The 19793-nt window shown below is 43.3% G+C and overlaps 1 protein-coding gene across 4 annotated transcripts in view; it reads right to left on the bottom strand.

Moving 5' to 3' along the window:
• Positions 1-19793, bottom strand: part of KATNA1 (katanin catalytic subunit A1) — a 171582-nt gene that overhangs the window by 87392 nt on the left and 64397 nt on the right. For all 4 annotated transcript variants that reach the window (XM_033937762.1, XM_033937758.1, XM_033937761.1 and 1 more), the window contains exon 5: positions 1531-1649. In XM_033937762.1, coding sequence (XP_033793653.1) covers positions 1531-1649 — 119 coding nt within the window. The remainder of the gene's footprint in view (positions 1-1530; positions 1650-19793) is intronic.

Genomic DNA, 19793 nt, shown 5'->3' with positions numbered 1-19793 from the left:
TCAAGTGCTTTCAGAGTCCTTCCCCCCCCCCCTTCTCTACCGCCCCGGGTGCAGCACAGCCAGCCAGGTCCCCTTACTTTTGTGGCACTTCCCCGACCGACCGACAACAGCCCGGGTCCGACAAACTTCCCTGCCCTTAACCGCGAATCTAAATTACCTTCTTACAGCTGCTGTAAGAAGGTAATTTAGATTCGCGGCTACAGGGCAGGGAGGATTGTCGGACCCGGGCTGTTATCGGTCGGTCGGGGAAGTGCCACAAAAGTAAGGGGACCTGGCCGGACGTGCTGCAACCGGGGCGGGGCGGCCGCCCCTCTCTCTTGGTACTCTCTCTCTCCTTACCTGCCATGCCTGCAGCAGAGCCGAACGGAAGTCTTCCCGACGTCAGCGCTGACGTCGGAGGGAGGGAGGGCTTTGTTTAAGCTTTGTTTAAGCCCTCCCTCCCCTCCGACGTCAGCGCTGACGTCGGGAAGACTTCCGTTCGGCTCTGTGCTGCAAGCAGAGAAGGTAGGGAGAAGAAGAGCCGCGCGACTGAGTACATCCAGCCCCGCAAGTAAGGGCATGTAAACTGTACCCGGCGTATAAGACGACCCCCGACTTTGGGGAGGATTTTAAGGTACTAAAAAGTCGTCTTATACTCCGGCAAATACGGTATGTCACGTTGCAGATCTTCGCAATCCCCCTGTGTCTTCACTACTCTGAATAACTTTGTATCATCCACAAATTTAATCACCTCAATGTCAATCATTGTCTAGATCATTTATAAAGATGTTGAAGAGCACGGGTCCAAGCACCGAGCCCTGCGGTGATGCTCTTCCAGTCCAAGTATTGTCCATTTACCCCACTCTCTATTTCCTATGATCCAGCCAGTTTTTAATCCACGTGAGAATTCACCCTCGATTCCATGGCTTGCAATTTTCCGAAGTAGTCGTTCATGCGGAACCTTGTCAAATGCCTTCTGAAAATCCAGATATACAATGTCAACTGGGTCGCCTTTGTCTATCTCTCTGTTTACTCCCTCAACCTTGTAGTCTTACATTTGCGAGCAAAATTTTCCAGCAGATCTGAGCTGTTATAGCCTTACTTTCTGGTCAGTGCCTGAGCGCTGGATTGGCTCAGGCATTTACAAGAAAGTAAGGTTTGACATCTCAGACCAGGCAGAAAAATTTGCCACTGTCAAGCAACCCCTCCCCCCCCCCCCCCCCCCCCGGTAGTGGAAAGGATATCCACTCTCTCCCGCTGCTGCCCTTAAGCAAACCCCCACCCAACACCCCACTGGACTTCACATGTGACCAAATCTACATTATATAAGACATACCTGCTTCTGTTTTTATGCAAGTTCTGTACCATACTTTAAATCTATTATGCGAATACTTTTGCATTATTCTGTACTTCTTGCACATAAAATCCTGACATTTTAAAAACATATACACTTTTTAAAGTACAAATACACATGCTTTAAGAAGAGTTTTGAAAAAAAAAATTGGTTGAGGTTAAGCACTTGCTAAGTTTAAGTGTCTTAATTAAGCTTACCATTTGATATTGGGATTTTGAGAAACTATATCTCTTTCCAGAGCTTCTACTAAGTCTTTATCATAACCAGTACCATCAAATTTCTTTGGCTCCAACTCCGAAACCTCAGATGACTTGTTCTAGAAGAAAAGAAAAGTACTTAAACTGGCACACAAAAATAATAAATAAACTGAATCGCATTTAAACTAAATTCACTTTACTGTAATTTAAAGTTACTCACTAGTAGCAAGTGATCTCCAATAACAGCAGGACACATTATCATAGATTGCATTCTAATCTTCTATAAGTTTGGCAGTGCTAACTACACATGCATGTGTACCTTTTAATCTACTTCAGCTCTAGATGACATGAACGTGAACTCGCAGGCCTTGAGCATGCTCAGATGCTCAAGGCCCAGCAGACGAGGAGGCCGCTCTTCAAAAGTGCCCAGATGAGGGTAAGAAGCGTCGGGGGGGGGGGGTGCCCAATCGTGGCGGGGGGGGTGCCCAATCGTGGCGGGGGGGGTCGGATCGTGGCGGGGGGGGGTGCTGGTTCGAGGCAGGGGGGGTGCTGGTTCGAGGCAGGGGGGATGCCGGTTCTCGGGGGGGGGGGGGGGAACGCATCAAAGCGAGTTTCCATTATCTCCTATGGGGAAACTCGCTTTGATAAACGAGCATTTTGGATTACGAGCATGCTCCTGGAACGGATTATGCTCGTAATCCAAGGTACCACTGTAAATTACTGGTGTATTCATATATCAAAAATCAAATTACCAGCTTTATCACTTATTTGTTAATTAATATGTTTTTTCTTATTAACATTAAAAAAATATTTATTGGGGGAAATAAAGAAAAAACATTAATTAACAAATAAGTGATAAGAAAGCTGGTAATTTGATTTTTGATAACCATAATGGGGACATAAGTTGCCATTCTAAGTAAAGCCAGTCCGGAAGATGCTCCAAGACTTCAGGAAGGATCCAATACATACCCTGTCGCATAATAAAAGCTTGACGGTATCTATAAAAATTTGGGAAATTTACCCCACCCGCCACAATTGATTCTTGCAAAGATACTAAAGCTATTCTAGCAGTTTTACCCAGCCAAATAAATTTAGTGAGAATTCCATTTAATTTTTTATAAAAGGACCCCTGAAAATAAACTGGCAACATACTAATTTGGTAGCAAACTACAGGCAAAATCATTATCTTGACAGTTTGGACTCTTCCCCCACCAAGAGAGATGTAATAGGTTCCAATGCTCACACATTTCTTTGACTTTCAGCAATAAAGATTTTTCATTTACCGTCATTGTGTCTTCCAGAGTTTTTTGAATCATGATACCTAAATATTTTATACCCTCTTCCTTCCAGAGGAATGGGAATGAATTAAATTCAGTGGAACCTTGGTTTACAAGCATAATTTGTTCCAGAAGCATGCTCGTAAACCAAAAGGCACAGTTACTTACCGTAACAGGTGTTATCCAGGGACAGCAGGCAGATATTCTTGACTGATGGGTGACGACACCGACGGAGCCCCGGTACGGACAATTTTAGAGTGATTGCACTCTAAAAACTTGGAAAGTTCTGGTAGGCCGCACCGCGCACGCGCGAGTGCCTTCCCGCCCGACAGAGGCGCGTGGTCCCCAGTTAGGATAAGCCAGCTAAGAAGCCAACCCGGGGAGGTGGGTGGGACGCAAGAATATCTGCCTGCTGTTCCTGGATAACACCTGTTACGGTAAGTAACTGTGCTTTATCCCAGGACAAGCAGGCAGCATATTCTTGACTGATGGGTGACCTCCAAGCTAACAAAAAGAGGGATGGAGGGAAGTTTGGCCATTAGGAAAACAAATTTTGCAAAACAGATTGGCCGAAGTGTCCATCCCGTCTGGAGAAAGCATTCAGACAATAATGAGATGTAAAAGTATGAACTGAGGACCAAGTAGCAGCCTTGCAGATTTCCTCAATAGGAGTGGAACGGAGGAAAGCTACAGATGCTGCCATCGCTCGGACTCTATGGGCCGTGACAGAACCTTCCAGTGTCAGTCCGGTCTGAGCATAACAGAAGGAAATGCACGCTGCCAGCCAATTAGACAACGTACGTTTAGAAACAGGACGTCCCAAGTTATTCGGATCAAAGGACAGAAAGAGTTGGGGAACTGATCTGTGGGGTTTAGTACGCTCTAGATAGTAAGCTAGAGCCCTCTTACAATCCAAAGTATGTAGAGCCTGTTCCCCAGAATGAGAATGAGGTTTCGGAAAGAAGACAGGCAGAACAATGGATTGGTTGAGATGGAATTCAGAGACAACCTTAGGGAGAAACTTTGGATGTGTACGCAGAACCACCTTGTCATGATGAAAGACCGTAAAAGGTGGGTCTGCAACTAGTGCATGTAGCTCACTGACCCTCCTGGCAGAGGTAAGGGCAATAAGGAAAAGTACCTTCCAAGTGAGAAATTTGAAAGGAGAGGTAGCCAAAGGTTCAAAAGGAGGCTTCATTAAGGCGGAAAGAACCACATTGAGATCCCAGATAACAGGAGGGGCTTTAAGAGGTGGTTTCACATTGAAAAGACCCCGCATGAACCTGGATACCAGGGGATGAGCTGAGAGGAGTTTTCCATGGACTGGCTCATGAAAAGCGGCAATAGCACTGAGGTGGACTCTGATTGAAGTGGACTTGAGGCCAGAGTCGGACAAAGAAAGAAGATAATCCAACAAGGTCTCCACTGCAAGAGAAGTGGGATTATGATGATGGAGAAGACACCAGGAAGAAAATCGTGTCCACTTTTGACGATAACATTGCAAAGTGGCCGGTTTCCTGGAGGCATCCAGAATTGAACGAACAGGCTGAGACAAAAGCGTATCATGAGAAGTCAGCCCGAGAGATACCAAGCTGTCAGGTGCAGAGACTGGAGGTTGGGATGCAGAAGGGTCTCCTGATGCTGTGTAAGCAGAGAAGGATACAGAGGAAGAAGAAAAGGTTCCCTGGAACTGAGTTGAAGTAGAAGGGAGAACCAATGCTGCCTGGGCCACCTCGGAGCAATCAGTATCATGGTGGCTCGTTCCCTCTTGAGCTTGAACAAGGTTCTCAACATGAGAGGCAGAGGAGGAAAAGCATACAGGAACAGATCTGACCAGTCGAGGAGAAACACATCCGCTGCCAGACGGTGAGGAGAGTAGAGTCTGGAGCAGAATAGGGGCAGCTGGTGATTGTGAGGAGCTGCAAAGAGGTCTATCTGAGGAGTGCCCCATTGAGCGAAGATGGATTGTAGAGTGAAAGGATCGATTGTCCACTCGTGAGGCTGGAGAATTCTGCTGAGCTTGTCCGCTAAGGAATTCTTTTCTCCCTGAATGTAAATAGCTTTCAGGAATAGATGGTGACTTATGGCCCAAGTCCAGATCTTCTGGGCTTCCTGGCACAAGAGGCGAGAGCCCGTTCCACCCTGCTTGTTGATGTAGTACATCGCAACTTGATTGTCTGTGCACAGTAGAAGAACTTGAGGGAAGAGAACTTATCCCCCCCCCCCCCCCCCGGACATAACTTCCGGTTTCAGAGAGAAGAGAAAGGAAGCCGGTACAAGCACACGTTAGCCCCCGGAGCATAAATTCTCCAAGCCAGTTTTTTTTTTTTTTTAATGTTGAGCAGCGGAGGCAGCAGCAGAATTCAGGAGCAGGCCAGTCAGGAGGGGGAAAAAGAGAAGGGAAGAAGGGAACCTGCTCTGCGATCGACTAGGGTCACCTGAGCGAGCGACCTGTCGATCGCGATTGACATGTTGGGCACCCCTGTTCTAAACCCTCACTTTCTTTATTTGAAAAAAGCTCAGAAGAATACAAAGCTTTGTAATAATCCAGAAATTGTTTTAAAATATTTCCAATTTGAGAATGAGTTTTACATTTCTCATCTTTAATAGCCACAGTCTTTACTTTTCTTTTTTTTGCTTTTAGGTAGTTAGCCAATAATCTTCCCACTTTATTTGAGTTTCCATAATACAGAGCTTGTTGAGAAAACAAATCTTTCCCAGCCAATTGTGAGGAAATCTCATTATATCTATATTTAGCTTTCAACAGGGCCCGCAAAGTATTTTGTTCCCATTTTGAGGCCAATTGTGACTCTAAAGTCAATATATTTTGTTCCAAATTAGAAAACTCCAATTTTAGTTGTATCCTAATGTGCACCGAATATGAAATTATTTGCCCTCTCATTGTAGCCTTGAAAGCATCCCATAAAATTTCCAAAAAAGATTTCCTCTGAGGCGTTAAGTTGAAAATACTCATTCATTTTTATTTGAATTTCCTCAAGAAAGTTTGAATCTGCAAGCAATTTATTTATTAAATCTCCAAACAGGTCTAGTATAATCTTTTTCAGAAAACTGAAAATCAATCCAAATGCCAGCATGATCCGTCAAAAGGATCGGGTCTATGCTGGCTTTTCTTACCTGTTGAATTAAATGATTTGACACAAAAATGTAATCAATTCTTGAAAATGATTTATGAACAAGTGAGCAGAAAGAAAATTCACGAGCATTAAAATGAAGAATCCGCCATATGTCCTTCAATCCACAAGCTTGCAGATTGTCTCTAGACCTAGTGATTTCATCGGCTTACTATGTTGGATTCATTGTTGGATAAACATGACAGCATTGAAATCTCCGGCTACAATTAAATTAGATGTAGCCAGTGACAGAATTTTATTTTGGAATTTTTTAAAGAACTCATCCTGATTTGAGTTAGGAGCATAAATATTAAATAGCGTCAGGCCATCTTTTCCCGAGGTCATATCTACATGAAGCCATCTGCCCAAATGATCAGCCGAACATTACCAAATATAGCAGAACATCTTTTATTGACTAGGATAGCCACACCAGCCTTTTTTGCCACCGCAGAGGCACAAAAACAACACTTAACCCACCCCCAACCAACTTGGCAGCCTCAATGTGTGATAAATGTGTTTCTTGCAAAAGACAAACATCTGCCTCCTGTTTTAAAAAATTAAGAATTTTTTTCCTCTTAATGGGATGGTTAAGCCCATTGACATTTAACGAATAAAATTTTAAAGCCATTCTAATTGAATGGGATATGAAAATAAATATAAAAATAAGTCATATTCCAATAATAACCACACACGCACATCCAAGACCCCCCAAACCCAAACCCCCATCTGTTAAATAAATCATGGCAAACTTGGACACGTATATAGAGACCTGCAATCCCCACCCCTCCCCCTGTACAAAATATAATATTCCATATAGTTACCCCATAAAATTGATACATACATGTTAAATTAAACCAAAAGGTTATATACCAAAATCTTAGAACACCCAGTACATACACTATAACCTTCCCTTACAAATATACATTGAACTTAAAAACTAATAATTTCCTCACACATATAAATCATGAAAAATAAATTACATTAAAGCAATTCAAATATTTAAGATAAGTCATTAACAGTATATTCCATTTGATACCATACAACTCCTCTTTAAAATCAAATTATTATCCAATAATCAATATAATTAAAACTGTAAGTACTAATAAATCTCAGCATTGTTATAAACCATTAATCAATAAATAATGAATAAATAACACTGATATGTAATTTATCAAAGCTCAAATACATATTTAAGAATAAGCTAATTAATAAATAGATACACCTGCAAGATTAACTTAAATTCATTAACTAAGCCAAATCATACATAGACTAAATTAACTCAACCTAATAAATAATGAATGAACACTGATATGTAATTTATCAAAGCTCATACATATTTAAGAATAAGCTAATTAATAAACAGATACACCTGCAAGATTAACTTAAATTCATTAACTAAGCCAAATCATACATAGACTAAATTAACTCAACCTAATAAATAATGAATGAACACTGATATGTAATTTATCAAAGCTCATACATATTTAAGAATAAGCTAATTAATAAACAGATACACCTGCAAGATTAACTTAAATTCATTAACTAAGCCAAATCATACATAGACTAAATTAACTCAACCTAATAAATAGAGGAACAGCAAAGCTATCGACTAGTCTCAATCATATCATGTCATATCCATACCTTTATTACTATTTAAATATCCAACCCCAATAAGCCTCTATTCATCAGGCTCTAGCAATATTACACTTCCATAAGCAATATTACACTTCCATCCTATATAATAAAACGCTAGCCGCACATGCGCACTCAGACCTGCGTGATCTGTAATCCCTGATCCGTAGGTCTGTGGCCAGAGTGCATATGCGGCGGCCAGATCGGGAAAGCACAGCCGGCAACTACCCCCTCCCGCCCTCACTCACTGCCAAAACCACCACCTCCTCCTTCTCGCCGGCTCACCCGCGTTTAAATGGAGAGAAAAGCGCTGCACCGCTGTTTTCCTTCTGATTTGGTTTCCTTGCTGACTCAGACTGCTGCTTCTTCACGTCATCACCAGTGTTGCTGTCACTATCACTGTCCTGCTCTTTTTCCATTTGTTCTTCCGAACTGCCACACGTTCCATAAACTGCCACAGGCTCCACCACTGTACGCATCGCAGAAGCAGCATTGAGAGAAAAGCGCTGCACCGCACTACTGCTGGCTTTTCCATCTTCTATCCACTGCGGCCAACCCTAGCGGAAACAGGAAGTAGTCAGAGAGGGCGGGCCGCAGTGCACAGAAGACAGAAAAGCCAGCGGTAGCGCGGTACAACGCTTTTCTCTCAATGCTGCTTCTGCGATGCGTACAGTGGTGGAGCCTGTGGCAGTTCCGGAGAACAGATGGAAAAAGGGCAAGACAGTGATAGTGACAGCAACACTGGTGATGATGTGAAGAAGCAGCAGTCTTGAGTCAGCAAGGAAACCAAATCAGAAGGAAAACAAAGCCCGTGCTGAGGGGGAAAAGACCAGAAGCAGACCTCCAAAGGTGGATAAAGCAAGGAAAGGAAAAAAAGAGCCATCTGTGGAAGAGAAGCTGCGGAAACTCCACAGTGAGATCAAGTTTGCACTGAAGGTCGATAACCCTATTCAAAGCAAATGGAGAAGGTTGCTGAGGTTTACTCACGCCTGAAATCCCGTATCCTGGGACCAAAGATGGGGTCACTTCAGAAAACAAACAAAAACAGCATGACTGAGAAGGACAAAGCTGAGAAGAACGTTGAGAAGCTAACAGGAGAGGAAGCTGCGAATGAGACAGAGAGGAAGGAGCCCTGAGCAGATGTTTCTGTCCCAGTGAATGGCGAATTTGCAGCCCAGCAGAATGAGAGTGGTGAAGACAAGAACCGGGAAGAAGACCACAGTTTGGGTAGTGTAAAGCAAGAGGTGCCGACTGAATATACACAGAATGACACACACATTGATGCTAAGATGGAAAAGTTAGGCAGTGACAGAGAGAGAGACAGATAGAAAGACAGACAGAAAGCGGCCAAGGAGAGAAAGACAGACAGACAGTGGCCAAGGAGAGTGAGAGACAGAAAGAAAGACAGTGGCCAAGGAGAGATAGAGAAAGAAAGACAGAAGGCAACCAAGAATAGAGACAGAAAGAAAGAAAGAAAGAAAGACAGTGGCCAAGGAGAGAGAGAGACAGAAAGAAAAAAAGACAGACAGACAGGCAGTGGCCAAGGAGAGAGAGAGAAAGAAAGACAGACAGACAGCAGCCAAGGAGAGAGACAGACAGACACATCTATTCTAGCACCCGTTAATGTAACGGGCTTAAAAACTAGTAAGCAGATAAATATCCTAACCCAACATTCTCTCACCATCTATAACCCATTCAAAAACTATTATCAAATAACCCCCCAATTTAGATAATCTACATTCTGATTTCACTTTTACCGTTCTTAACTCTACCCTCCTGAAAAAATAAAAATAAATTAAAATTACTGCATGAAATATATAACACTGCAACCAACACAAGTCTTTTAATATATTATATCATAGACTATACAGTATATTATTACAGACCAAGTGCTGCGTCTCTGACAGTCTCCTTCCCCAATCATAATGACATTTCAGCAATAAAGATTGGACATTTAAGAGGGGACATATCGCGTTTCTAGAAAAAGTTGAAGGGGGAGCAGCCATCTTCACCCCGCCTCGGCCTCGTTTCTCAGTTTCCACAAGTACACCCAATAACCACACCTCCAGCGACCAGCTAATGATCGACACTCTCCCATCCAATCCCACACAGAAAATTCTGTCCAATCAAATGAGTTGAAAACCGGCAAAAAGATGGATAATTCTTGTAGAACTGCAAACGCAACTTTTTGTTTTTATATAAACCTATATCAATGGGAATTACTTACACTAGTATATATGTTACATTGATTGATGATTAGTTGTAAAAATAATAAGTTAAACCCATCAAAAATGGTCACATATCGGCTTCAATTTCCCTCTCTACAACCATCGTCATGTTATATTTATTCTCAAACTGCACACTACACCCGTTGAATCTCACTTCTATATGCAATGCTCCATATCCATACCAAAGCTATTTTTATTGTAGAGGAAAACTAACTTCAGCTAATCCACCAGATGGCATTAGCTCATTTCCAGAAATATATAGCACAAATACTCGGAACCGTGAAAAAATCATTTATTGTTTTTTCTCGTGAAAGTGTTCTATATTAATTAGCTCATTTCCAGAACATCTCTCCAGTGTATTCCTCTTGAGATGAGGTTAAATCTTTATTCAGAGGAAATCAGGAACCACTGACCAAAGAGGTAGCTTCAGGAGGTTTGTCTTTCCTTAAAACTGTCAGATTTCATTAAATTATATAGCTTCAGCAGTACTAATTGTAATTAAAAATTTTACTTTGAATATTCAAGCAAAAGAACTTTAACCATTTGTATCTGTATATATTTAAAAAAAACAAAAAACCCTGTTATGGAATCTCCAACCGTCTCTCAGTCACGGATAAATTTGCTAGTGTTCCATAGTGTTTTGATGCAGTTCAATGAACTCCTTAAGTGCTTCAGTAGTGTCATATTGTTAGATTTTATTATTAAATGTGATCTTCATCACCAAAGGATAAAATAATCCATTATCTTACTCCCATATTCTTTAATTGTGGTCTGAAAGCCAACATTTGTTTTCTTAATTCTGCTGTTCTTTTAGCAAAATCTAGACCTAAGGATATTTTCACCTTTTTCCATTTTAAAATCTTCTTTTCCTTCTCAGCTTGTAGTATCTCAAGTGCCTGGTTAAATCTTAGTACCTTAAAGATGAAGGGTCGGTGTCCTTTAAAGTTGCTATTCAACCGCATAGGAACTCAGTGGGCGCGCTCCACTTCAAAAGGGGCCGCAAACTGCAGGGATAAAAGCTGAGGTATAAAACCCTCAATAAAACTGATGGTATTAACCCCTTCAACATTCTCAGGCAATCTAAGCAAATGGATGTTACTCCGTCTAGTACAGTTACTCAAATCTTCAAGATCTCTGTTTAATCTTAAAATCAACTAGTGATCTGTGTCACATTTAATTAATTTTTCCTCCACCATCGTGACACGACTGTCCAGATTATCCGTTCTAGCCATAGAGACTGTGAGCTGCTGTGATAAATTGGCCACATCCGCTTGTAAGCTAGTCACCTTAGCATTAGTATCGCTAAGCAAATCTTTGATACTATTTAGTATCGTCACAATATCCATCATATCTTTAGGCAAGGGAATCTTTGATGGTGTCGGAGGGTCGGGTTTCAACCTCTTCCTTCCTCCTGTCACTCCAAAATCTGCCTCTATTTTCATCTGCCTAGCTGAAGCCATGAAGATATGAAGGTAAATAATAGTTTCAAGCTGAATTGAAAAAAAATAAATATATTTAAATATACTTAAAGTGCAAGGCAGGGGAGAGCTTTGCAACTACCCATCTTCTCTCATCCGTGTCCAAGCCACGCCCCCCCCCCAAGTTACTTAATGTAAAAAAAAAAAAAAGCCACATAATGTCCATCTTGATAAAAGGATCTCTAGGAGACGCCCAAGTCTATGTCAGGAAGGTCAATTTTACTAAAATTGACCTTCCTGACATCTATCTAGGACAGGGATAGGCAACAAGGGCAGCAATCCAGTCAGGTGGTGAGATCTTGACTAGGACCACGGCAGAACGTGATTTAGGGGTGATCATTAGTGATGACATGAAGGCTGCCAATCAAGTAGAGAAGGCTTCCTCAAAGGCAAGGCAAATGATGGGTTGTATCCGTAGAGGTTTTGTTAGCAGGAGACCTGAAGTCATAATGCCATTGTACAGATCCATGGTGAGACCTCATTTGGAGTATTGTGTTCAATTCTGGAGACCACACTACCGGAAAGATGTGCTGAGAATTGAGTCGGTCCAGCGAATGGCCATCAGGATGGTCTTGGGGCTCAAGCATTTCACGTATGAGGAACGGCTAAATAAATTGCAGCTGTACTCACTTGAGGAACGAAGAGAGAGGGGAGACATGATTGAGACGTTTAAGTATATCACGGGCCTTATCGAGGCAGAAGATGATGTCTTCTGTCTTATATGACCCTCGAACACCAGAGGGCATCCGCTGAAAATCAGAGGAGGGAAGTTTCATGGTGATTCCAGAAAGTACTTCTTCACCGAAAGAGTGGTCGATCATTGGAACGAACTCCCACTGCAGGTGATTGAGGCCAACAGTGTGTCAGACTTTAAAAGAAAATGGGATATTCACGTGGGATCTCTAGGGGAGTAAAGTCAGGGGGGTGGGTCATTAGAGTGGGCAGACTTGATGGGCTATGGCCCTTTTCTGCCGTCATTTTCTATGTTTCTATGAGTTCCCCAATGAATATGCATGAGATCCATTTGCATACAATGGGAGGCAGTGCATGCAAATAGATCTCATGCATATTCATTGGAGAAATCCTGAAAACCCGACTGGATTGCAGCCCTCGTTGCCCACCCCTGATCTAGGACCTACCTGATATCTATCGAGGAGATCCCTTTACTAAAATTGACCTTCCTGACAGACTTGGGAGTCTCCTAGAAATCCTTTTACCAAGATGGACATTATATTATAGACTTTATTAATGTTATAAAAAAAGAGCCACATAAGGTCTATAAAAGTAACTGGTTGATTTTTGGACATCTCATTTGCCTCCTTTCACTGGAAAATAACCAACGAATCATTTGCTGCTTGTGCTGCCTCAAATGGCTTCCAGAGTCAATGTAAAATCTTTAGCTAAGCCGGGTAGAGTAACATGAAGCCAAACTTGCGCTCCATTAGTCACGTTATACTGCATGATAGGTCCAATGACACTTGTGAATAATCTTGAAAAATCTGGATAAGTTTTTATATTATGCTTCAGTTAATTTCAGTTTATAGCATTGGAGGATCTCCGCCTTTTGCTTATAGCTATGGAATTAAGCAATAATTATTGGCCTAGGCCACACTGCATCTTCCCCTTTGCTGGCCCAAGCAGTGGTCCTGTTCGATCCGATAAAGCTGTGCCTCCTGATTCAGAGAGAACACATCAGTCAGCCAGTCCTCCAGAACTAGGGTGAGCCATGCCTCTGGAGAGTTTCAGAGGAACCCCACAAGTCTCAAGTTATCACAGTAGGATCTATTTTTGAGGTTGTCCAGTTTTTCTGCTGCTTCCAATACTTACCGTTTCAGCTGGTCAAAATTCATTTGGGAAATGTGTGACTGGTCCTTCCAGTTCTCCAGTGTATTTTGCAACATCAGTGAGCACATTTGTGCATTGAAGTAATTTGTTCTGCGAGTGATTGGAAGCAAGATTCAAGGACTTGGACAACCACCATGGTTATTTCACCTTTCAAGTGCAGTGGTTGAGGCACAGGCCCCAAGGAATGTGCCTCCGCCATCTTGTCGTCAGTGGCTTACCACTAGGAGCTTTGTGTTTTTATTTATTTATTTATTTTTAGATCAATTAACCATATTATCTGGAGCCTTTATAAGTCTATCCATAAGGCTATTTACTCCCCAAAGCACCAAATATCTAGCAGGCAGGAACTGTCTAGTAGCAAATGAAATGCAATTCTGGGGGACTCCCCTGAGCAGCAACAGGCAAATAAGTCCTGTTCCACTCACAGTATCATGTGGTCTCCAATGATTTTATTTTTAATCTGATTTTTAAAAAATTTAACCCTTTAATTTGCAGATGGTAAAATGGCTTCTTTACGTAATTTGATATTGAATGAGAGCAACAGTTCCAAGTAAACAGGCATTTGGAGATGTAGATCTCTCTAAAGAGCTAAAGAAGACATGTTGCTTCTGAACAATGCCAAATAAAGGATTAAAGTGTGTGTGGGGGGGATAAATAAAATGCTATTTTGAGGGGGGGGAATCTATCTAAAGATAGTTTTCTATTTAAGATTAACATTATAGTCCAAAATAAGGATTAGTTTTCAAATTATGTAAAATGAAGGTTGTATATTCATGCGATGTTTAAATTTTTTGGTAAGTTTTAATAGGTGGAGTAATATCCACAATGATACCATTGTACGAGGTGATTGTATAACAGAAGAAGGGAATGTCTTTCTTGCAAAACACGTGATACCTCACATAGATGTAATGCACATAGAGCAGAATACTTACAGGAAGTATCAGGAAAAGCTATAATAAAAAGTGAATAAAAATTCAAATGTCTAGATTACAGACAATGCTGCAAATGTATCCCAGATAATCAAAGGTTTCAGGGTCCAAGAAATAAAGACCAACCTTGTTGAAATTGTTAAATACTTCCATAGCAATCATTTTAGAGCAGCAGCTCTGAAAAGAATGGGTGAACAAAGCTAATACTCCACAAGATGTTAGATGGAATTCTGTAGTGGACTGTTTTGAGCTGTATATCAAGAACTAGCCTATTCTGATGATATCTGGTTGTAAAAATTAAGATTATACCAGCAAGAATGAGCCTGTAGAAAAAGCAATGTTACTTACCGTAACAGTTGTTATCCAGGGACAGCAGGCAGCTATTCTCACTAGTGGGTGATGTCATCCGACAGAGCCCCGATGCAGACGTCTCACAAGCATACTTGCTTGAAGAAACTTCAGAAGTTTCGAGATGCCCGCACCGCGCATGCGTGAATGCCTTCCCGCCCGATGCACCGGGCGTGTCTTCTCAGTTCAGATAGCTAGCAGAGAAGCCAACCCAGGGGAAGTGGGTGGGACGTGAGAATAGCTGTCTGCTGTCCCTGGATAATAACTGTTACGGTAAGTAACATTGCTTTATCCCAGGACAAGCAGGCAGGTATTCTCACTAGTGGGTGACCTCCAAGCTAACCTCAATGGGATGGTGGGAGAGTTGGCAACTTAGGAGAATAAATTTTGTAATACTGTTTGGCCAAACGGTCCATCCCGTCTGGAGAAAGCATCCAGACAATAGTGAGAGGTGAATGTATGAACCGAGGACCAAGTGGCAGCCTTACAAATCTCCTCAATCGGTGTCGATCTGAGGAAGGCTACAGAGGCCGCCATTGCTCTGACCTTATGGGCTGTGACTTTACAGGGAAGGGGTAATCCAGCCTGGGCATAGCAGAAAGAGATGCAAGCCGCCATCCAGTTGGAGATGGTACGCTTCGAGATAGGGCGTCCCAACTTGTTCGGATTAAAGGAGACAAAAAGTTGAGGAGCAGTTCTGTATGGTTTGGTGCGATCCAGCTAGAAAGCCAAAGCACATTTGCAGTCCAGAGTGTGAAGAGCTGATTCTCCAGGATGAGAATGAGGCTTTGGAAAAAACACAGGAAGAACTATGGATTGGTTGAGATGAAATTCAGAGACCACTTTAGGCAGGAATTTCGGATGAGTGCAGAGGACCACCTTGTCGTGATGGAATACTGTGAAAGGTGGATCCGCCACTAAGGCCTGAAGCTCACTGACTCTGCGGGCAGAAGTGAGGGCAACAAGAAAAACCACTTTCCAAGTGAGAAACTTCAGCGGAGCCTTGTTGAGAGGCTCAAAAGGAGGTTTCATAAGTTGAGAAAGGACAACATTGAGATCCCAAACCACTGGAGGAGGTTTGAGAGGAGGATTGACATGGAAAAGTCCTTTCATAAATCTGGAAACCACAGGATGATTAGAGAGAGGTTTCCCTTGCAGAGGCTGATGGAAAGCCGCAATTGCACTCAGATGGACTTGTATTGATGTAGACTTGAGGCCAGAATGAGACAGGTGTAGAAGATAGTCCAATACAGAAGATAGGGAGGCTCGTTGAGGCTCCTTACGATTAGAAACACACCAGTTAGAAAATCTAGTCCATTTTTGGGAGTAGCATTGTCTAGTAGCAGGCTTCCGGGAAGCCTCCAATACATCCCTCACAGCTTGGGAAAACTGGAGAGGAGTTACGTTGAGAGGAACCAAGCTGTCAGGTGGAGAGACTGCAGGTTGGGATGGAGCAGAGATCCTTGATGCTGAGTAAGCAGTGAAGGAAACACTGGAAGAAGGAATGGCTCCCTGCTGCTGAGTTGAAGTAGAAGGGAGTACCAAGGCTGTCTGGGCCACCGAGGAGCTATCAGAATCATGGTGGCATGGTCGGATTTCAACTTGACCAGAGTCTTGAATGAGAGGAAACGGAGGAAACGCATATATCCAACAAACAAAACTTATTGTCTATTCCTTCATTAAAAAGTATAAATACGAGAAGGCAATTTATTTTTTCATGTACTGCACCTCAGACTTGGAATGCCCTCCCTATTTTTTTAAGGGAGGAGAAGGAATTCGGAAAATTTAAAAGTAACTTAAAAACTTTTCTTTTTAAAGATGCCTTTGCAAACTGATTTTTTTTATGTTACTACTCCATTGTACTTTATTATATATTTTTTTTAACTATTACCCTTGTGTTTTTTCCCTGAATGTCTCTTCTTTACTTTAATGAATTGAATTTCACCCCTCCTTACCTAATGTTAAGAGTATGTTAAACAGTGTAATTTTTTTTTTTTTTTATATTTGTATGTATTGTACAGTTACCTAACAAATGTAAATTTTAATGTGTACATCGCTTTGAAGTTTGATTAAGCGATTCATCAAGATACCTAATAAATTTGAAACTTGAAACTTGATATAGAAAGAGATTCCTCCAGTCCAGAAGAAAGGCATCTGCCTCAAGGCGATGAGGAGTGTAGATCCTGGAGCAGAATTGAGGCAGTTTGAAGTTGTGGGGAGCTGCAAAGAGGTCTATCCGAGGTGTCCCCCACTGAGAGAAGATCTGATGAAGGGGCCTGGAATGGAGGGTTCATTCGTGAGGCTGGAGGAGACGACTTAAGTTGTTCGCCAAGGCATTGTCTTTCCCCTGAATGTAGACAGCTTTGAGGAAGGTGTTGTGGCGAATCGCCCAATCCCAGACTCCGAGAGCTTCCTGGCAGAGGGAGGCCGACCCCGTGCCCCCTGCTTGTTGACATAATACATGGCGACCTGGTTGTCCGTGCAAATGAGGACCACCAGGTCGTGAAGTAGATGTTAAAAAGCTTGAAGAGCATTGAAAATCACCCTGAGTTCCAGAAGATTGATATGGCACAGCCGGTCCGCACTGGTCCAGAAGCCTTGAGTGCGAAGACCGTCCAGATGAGCCCCCCATGCATAGGTCGAGGAATCGGTCGTGAGAACCTTCTGGTGGGGAGGAGAGTGAAACAGCAAACCTCTGGATAGATTTGAAGAGATCATCCACCAACGTAGAGACTGCTGAAGAGCAGGAGTGACCAGGATGTGACGAGCCAAAGGATCTGACACCTGTGTCCATTGAGAAGCAATAGTCCACTGAGGAATTCTGAGGTGAAGTCTGGCAAACGGAGTCACATGAACTGTAGAGACCATGTGGCCCAGGAGAACCATCATGTGTCTCGCTGAGATGGACTGGCGAGAAGACACTGACTGGCAGAGATGAAGCAGAGCATCCAGGCGCTGAGGAGGAAGGAATGCTCTGAGTCGAATAGTATCGAGAACCGCCCCGATGAAGGGAAGAGACTGGGTCGGTTGCAGATGAGATTTTGGGAAGTTGATCTCGAATCCCAGACTCTGCAGAAACCAAATAGTCTTTTTGGTCGCCGAGATGACCCCTGGAGTCGAGGCGGCTTTGATGAGCCAGTCGTCAAGGTAGGGAAACACCTGAAGACCATGGTTCCGGAGTGCAGCAGCCACCACCACCAGAAACTTTGTTAAGACTCTGGGAGACGAGGACAGGCCAAATGGAAGCACTCGATACTGCAGATGCAGATGTCCCACCCGAAATCTGAGGAATTTGCGAGAGGCCGGATGAATGGGAATGTGAGTGTAGGCCTCCTTGAGATCCAGAGTTCTGCTCGAGGAGGGGGTAGAGAGAAGCTAGGGTCAGCATGCAAAATCTCTCCTTGACCAGGAACTTGTTGAGCACCCTGAGGTCCAGAATTGGACGCAGGTCGCCCGTCTTCTTCGGGACAAGGAAGTACCGGGAGTAAAACCCCCGGTTGTGTTGGTCCACAGGGACTGGCTCGACGGCCCGAAGCCGGAGCAAAGCCTGAGCTTCCTGAAGAAGGGCAGTCTGGGTTAAGTTGGAAGGATGGTCCGGGGGGACCCGATGGAACTGAAGAGAGTATCCTTCTCTGATGATGGTAAGGACCCAAAGGTCGGTGGTTATAGCCATCCATCGATGATAAAAATGATGGAGTCGACCCCCAATTGGAAAGACAGGGGATAGCAGAACGGTGTTGGTTATGCTCCCGACAAGAGAGTCAAAAAGGCTGAGGAGCCTTGGGAACAGCAGAAGGCTGAGGTTTTTGTTGAGACTTCTGCAGGGGTTGTCTCTTCGCTGGTTGCCTCACAGCAGGAGCCTGCCTGGGAGTGTAACGCCGCTGATAGATCAAAGGCGGTCGAGAAGGTCGAGACTGAGCAGGCTTAGGCTTGGGACGAAGGATGGACTGGAATGACTTTTCATTGTCCAACAGCTTCTTCGTCACGGTCTCAATAGACTCATCAAATAAATCTGCACCTGCACAGGGGACGTTGGCCAGTCTGTCCTGGAGGTTCGGGTCCATGTCAATGGTTCGAAGCCATGCCAAGCGACACATGGCCACAGAACAGGCGGCAGCCCGTGCCGAGAGCTCAAATGCATCATATGAGGATTGCATCAATTGAAGCCGCAGCTGGGACAGCGAGGCGACGACCTCCTCGAACTCAAAATGAGCTTGAGATTCAATGTAAAGGCATAAACTTCCAAAGTACTGGAAGGAAGAACTCCAAATAGGTGGCAAAATGGAAGGTGTAATTGAGAACTCGGGAAGCCATCATCGAGTTCTGGTAGATTCGTCTCCCGAACTTATCCACGGTCCTCCCCTCACGGCCCGGTGGCACCGAGGCATACACCTGGGACGGATGAGATCGCTTGAGGGAGGACTCGACCAAGAGTGACTGATGGGAGAGCTGGGAGCCTTCAAACCACTTATGATGTACTGTGCGGTACCTGGCATCCAGTTTGCCAGGAACGGCAGGAATGCAATACGGTGTTTCAAAACATCGCATGAAGGTTTGGTCGAGGAGCTTGTGGAGAGGCAGGCGAAGAGACTCAGCAGGAGAATGAGGCAGATGCATGGTATCCAGGTACTCCTTGGAGTAACGGGAACCCGAGTCCAAGGTCGGAAAAATTTTTTTTTATTTTTTTAAAATAATAAAACAACAGAAGAAAACACACGATTAAGAGAAAATAAACTCAAAACCGCGGCACTAGAAGGCAAGAACACGGGTTCACTCAGCGCAGAGAGTTAAAGCAAACTTCTCAGCTCCGCGGAAAGCAAAGAACTGAGGAGACGCGCCCGGTGCATCGGGTGGGAAGGCACTCGCGCATGCGCGGTGCGGGCATCTCGAAACTTCTGAAGTTTCTTCAAGCAAGTATGCTTGTGAGACGTCCGCATTGGGGCCCTGTCGGATGACATCACCCACTAGTGAGAATACCTGCCTGCTTGTCCTGGGATAAACATGATTTAAATCAAGTCTGACTAGTTATTTAAATTGATTTAAATCAAATCCATCCTCAACAGTGATATCTAGATTCTTTTCCTGGCCAGTGACTCATGGAACCCTGCCTCATATAGCTATAATTTGGGTTCCTCTCTCTTTGCACTTGCTCATGTTAAATGTCATCTGCCTCTTGCGATTTAACAACTTTGAACAACTCTGTACGTATCAGCAAATTTAATTCTCTCACTAGTTGTTCCTATCTATAGATCACTGATAAATATGTTAAAAAGCAGACCCCTGGGGAAACCCACTATTTACCTTTCTCCATTGAGACTATTGACCTTGTTAACCTTATTCTGTTTTCTATCTTTTAACCAGTTCTTAATCCATAATAGGACATTACCTCCTATCC

The sequence above is a fragment of the Geotrypetes seraphini genome, chromosome 3, assembly GCF_902459505.1.
Source record: "Geotrypetes seraphini chromosome 3, aGeoSer1.1, whole genome shotgun sequence".
NCBI lineage: Eukaryota > Metazoa > Chordata > Amphibia > Gymnophiona > Dermophiidae > Geotrypetes > Geotrypetes seraphini.
This window is presented reverse-complemented; position numbering and strand designations above follow the sequence as displayed.